This window comes from Eurypyga helias, unplaced genomic scaffold, assembly GCF_000690775.1.
Source record: "Eurypyga helias isolate BGI_N326 unplaced genomic scaffold, ASM69077v1 scaffold38288, whole genome shotgun sequence".
NCBI lineage: Eukaryota > Metazoa > Chordata > Aves > Eurypygiformes > Eurypygidae > Eurypyga > Eurypyga helias.
Window position 1 is genome coordinate 5,276 of NW_010266989.1, and position 3,992 is coordinate 9,267.

At 53.9% G+C, this 3,992-nt stretch overlaps 1 protein-coding gene across 1 annotated transcript; it reads right to left on the reverse strand.

Annotated features, from left to right (window-relative positions):
• Nucleotides 1-326: 326 nt before the first annotated feature.
• On the reverse strand, nucleotides 327-2,938 carry GINS4 (GINS complex subunit 4 (Sld5 homolog)). Its single transcript, XM_010157267.1, has 7 exons — nucleotides 2,833-2,938; nucleotides 2,547-2,633; nucleotides 2,134-2,247; nucleotides 1,599-1,696; nucleotides 965-1,053; nucleotides 506-596; nucleotides 327-423 (listed from the first exon to the last, which is right to left on the reverse strand). The coding sequence occupies exons 1-7, from the start codon at nucleotides 2,929-2,931 to the stop codon at nucleotides 327-329; spliced, it is 675 nt and encodes a 224-aa protein (XP_010155569.1). The 5' UTR covers nucleotides 2,932-2,938.
• Nucleotides 2,939-3,992: the final 1,054 nt, after the last annotated feature.

The following is a 3,992-nucleotide window of genomic DNA, read 5'->3' on the forward strand; positions in this document are numbered from 1 at the left end:
GCAAGGGGACTGTGGCAAGGCTGCTGCAAAGCCTTGCTGGAGGGAGTGCTGTGACACAGAGACACCGGGGATGAGCATCTGGCTGTACTCCAGGCATGTCATTAGCAATCAGGAATCGGTAAGCTGTGAGGGCAATGAGTCCTCCGCATCAGCAGGGGGAAGGACATCCCGCTGGACATCTGCCTGCTCCCAGTATCGCCCCTTCCCACCCGGCTGCGGCCGGGCCCAGCCACCCCACCTCCGGATAATGGGTTGAGGGGGGCCGTGGCCCCCGCCCCAGCGCCACCTGCCGGCCGCGGTCCCGGCTCTGCACTTACCGTCTGCCCTCAGATGAGCTGCACCGCTCCCGAGGCCACCAGCGGGGCAATGGTCCGGTAGCGGATGAGGTGCTGCGAGCCCTCCTCCAGGTCGATGGTGTACTCCCTGTCGGGACAGGTGAGGTTAGGTCGCTGCTCCTGTGAGACCAGCTTAGTTACTTGAGCCACGCGGGGAGGCACCCACCTACCTCTGCTCATCCGTCTCTGGCTCCACCAGGATGTTCTCCTGCCGCTCCAACACCCTCAGGAACACAAAGGAGTCCAGGTTGGGCTTCGGAACTGCAGACAGGAGATTCAGAGCACAAGATCAGCACTTGCCACGTTCCTCTGCAGGACACTGAGCTAACAGAGGGCTCGTGGCTAGGGAAGGGAACGCCAGACACTCCCGATCAGGCATGGTGTGTGCTGCCTCAGCCTAAGGCAAGACTCGCTGGCAGGGCCCAGCGGATCCTGACAGCGGCACAAGGGGCCGCAGCATCGAGCCACGTACCACAGAGCAGCATTAACGGCACTGTCATCACATCATCTTTGCTTCTGCTCAGCACCTGCCGAAGGGCTAGCCCTTAACATTTCAATGCTCCCCAGGGCTCTCCCCACATCCCCACTCCTGTAATTCTCAGGGTACGCTGAAGCCTGCATGTACTCACCTGATTTTAGGAGAGACACTTTCTGCAGGTTGGGCGGCATGTGTTTTAGGGCCACGTTTTTCAGGTAAGTCTCTGTGTTTGCCATGTACCTGAAACAAATCATTGGAGCATTTACAGGTTTAATCAAATACAAATTTGCAGGGAGAGTATTGACTCAACACGCCAGGAAGTGACATCTGGTCCCACAGGCATACTGGGTCTGTGTGGTGGGGTTTTGGTAGTGGGGAAGGGGCCACAGGGATCGCTCCTGTGAGAAGCTGCCAGAAGCCCGCCGGGCTCCAAGTCAGACCCGCCTCTGGACATGGCTGGGCCCGTTAGTGCCTCTGTGATTAACTTATTTATGATGGGAAAACAAAGAGATCTCGGGAAGGAGTGAGACAACTGGGCAGACACCGAGGTCATTGCAGAAAGGTGGGGAGGAGGTGCCCACGACACATGGACAGAGACAAGCCTAATGGCTTGCCTTGGTAACTGGCTCAGAGTTAGCAGTTATTTCATCTTTTTCCTTGTCCATAAGGAAACCTCCTGGTAAAACCTGTCTAAGACTGAGAGCCTCAAGAACTGTTCAGCATAACACACAGATGAGTTCTATAACCTATGAAAAGGGAGAGAGACACATCCAAACCATACTCACTCTTTAGCAAAAGCAAACTCCTCTGGTGATAGGATGGAAGGCTCCCCTTCAGCTCGAGACTTCTCCTTCTCCAGGACATGGGGGAAAAACTTCTCTATCTGTTATTGGAACAAAATCCCAAAGACTGAAACCAACCTCTCCCAGTAGATCACTGCCCACGGTCCCCACTCCCCAGAGGCTTCCCCTGCACGCAGCAGCCACAGGCCTGTCCAAAGAGCTGCTCCTGAATGAACAGCGATATAGTCAGCTGGGGGCTCCGAGCTGCACAACCATATGTGTATGTGGCAGGACCCAGGCAGAACACACAAGCATTCAGCTGTGCCACCCTGGAGTTGGACAAAGTAAGAAAACACTCAGCAATGCTGTAATCCTCCCTCATCACAACCGACAAGCACGTCCAAGGAACAATTCCTCTGGGTTGTGCTTCAGAGGACAGGGAGAGCGCGCATCAACTAAGTGCCTTGCTGAAGCTGGAGGCATTGTATGGGTAAAAATCACGGCTGAAGTCACCCTGGGCAGCACAAGCAAGTACTACCTTGACAAGCCTACATCGCAAGTAGCTGCTGAGCACGTAACGGATCCTTTCAATCTCCATGCGGTGAACGCTGACCTTCAAGTCTCCTCTCTTTGCCCGTTTCAGATTTGCCTCCTGCAAGAAAATGCAAAGAGAAATTAAACGATTGAAATGTCAAACAAGAAGAAACAGAGAGGAACATGGAGCTTGTACATAGGGCCCACAAAAACAGCCTGCAGCTGATTTTGGTGACGCAAAGCACAGTTCCCTTGTATCTCTCAGTTCCCTCTCCAAGACAAGCTCCAAGAAGCTACTCAGAACAGCCTATCTCAGGGACAGAGAAGCAGACAGTCCTGGCAATCCCAGAGGGACCCAGACGTGCATGTGTCTGGTCAGGCAACCAGGTACCACCACCTTGGCCCAGAAGAACCTACCATATGGTCCAGCTGCTCCACAACACACTCAATGATCTCAGGTTTGCTCTCCAGCAGCTCCGGAGCAAACTTCTCATTCAGCCAGGCCTGAAAGAAGGCACACTGTAAGTCGAAGCAAGGAACACACCTGCTATACATCCCAGCCCCTAGAGAGGTCAGAAACTACACCCTCCCCACCTCCTCCAGCTGCCCCACAGCTCCCCCAGAGAGCCCAGGGCTCAGCTTTCAGTCCCCCCAAGAACGCCCAGGGGCCCGGCCCTCAGCCGCTCTCCCCAGCGCACACTACCTGCTCCAGGCTGCGGATGAGCTGCGCCGGGGTGAGCACCAGCTCCTCGCTGCCCCCATCCGAATCCGCCTCCACCCCCTCCGCGCTCGCCGCCGCCATCCCGCCACAGTCTCCCGCCACCAGTTTCGCCCCTCCGCGCATGCGCAGTCCATTGCGCACGGACGCGGCGCGGCAGTTTGACCCCTACACTACGCAGGCGCAGCCCAGGTGAGCCCCACTACGCATGCGCTTCACCCCAGGACAATGGCGGCGCTCAGGACGTTACGGCTCTGTTCGGTGGAGTGTCGCGACAGGCTGGTGGGAAACAGCCGGATTAAAAGCGGAGAAAACGGTTACTGCTTAGAAACCACTTCTTTGACCACAAGCAGCGACCTGACAGGAGAAAGGCCCAGGCGCCGTGCTGGGGGGAGAGCCCAGCACTGCCTGCAGGGACCCGCTCAGCCAGCCCAGGGAAGCTACTTCAGAGAGAGCAAGGCTGCTTTGGTTGTGAGGGGGTAGGTGCAAACGTGTTTGGTGCAAGGGGGAGCAGGAGAGCGAGTGTCTGCATTACAAACCCACCACCATCACAGATGCACTTTTATAGTCACACTTCAAATTACAATCGATCATGAACACGGGCTTTTACCCACAGTAAACCTCATCAAGACAAAATGATGTGACATGACGCTAGCTCTGTTCATTCACAACCAAGATCCTGCTACTGCAGGAGTAAAAACCTCACCGATAGCGCTACTTTGCGCAAAGCAGCACTATCACATATGACACAGACACAGTTTAAGAAAAAGTTTACTAATCCATTAGTACTTCTGCCAATATTGCAACAGATGTGAAAGGCAAACACTGTTACAGTTTAGAAAAAACAAGTTTTATACAATTAAAATATTAAACAAAACTAAAAAAAAAATAATATATATCTGTGGCTGAGAAATAAGCCTGGAATTTCAGATCCAGTATTAGCACCTACAGTGCCACCGAAGCCAAAACACTCCATCCGCTTAAGTCTTCCGCTTTTCTAACTGCTTGAATTCCTTCTACAACAGGACAAGGACACTCAGAACCTAAACCAGGGCATCCTCGCTCTGATAAGGGAAAAGGGGTAGAAGAGAAATAGATTAAGCCAGCTTGGTTGTAGGAGCTTTACTTTTGCAGGTCTTGCTGCG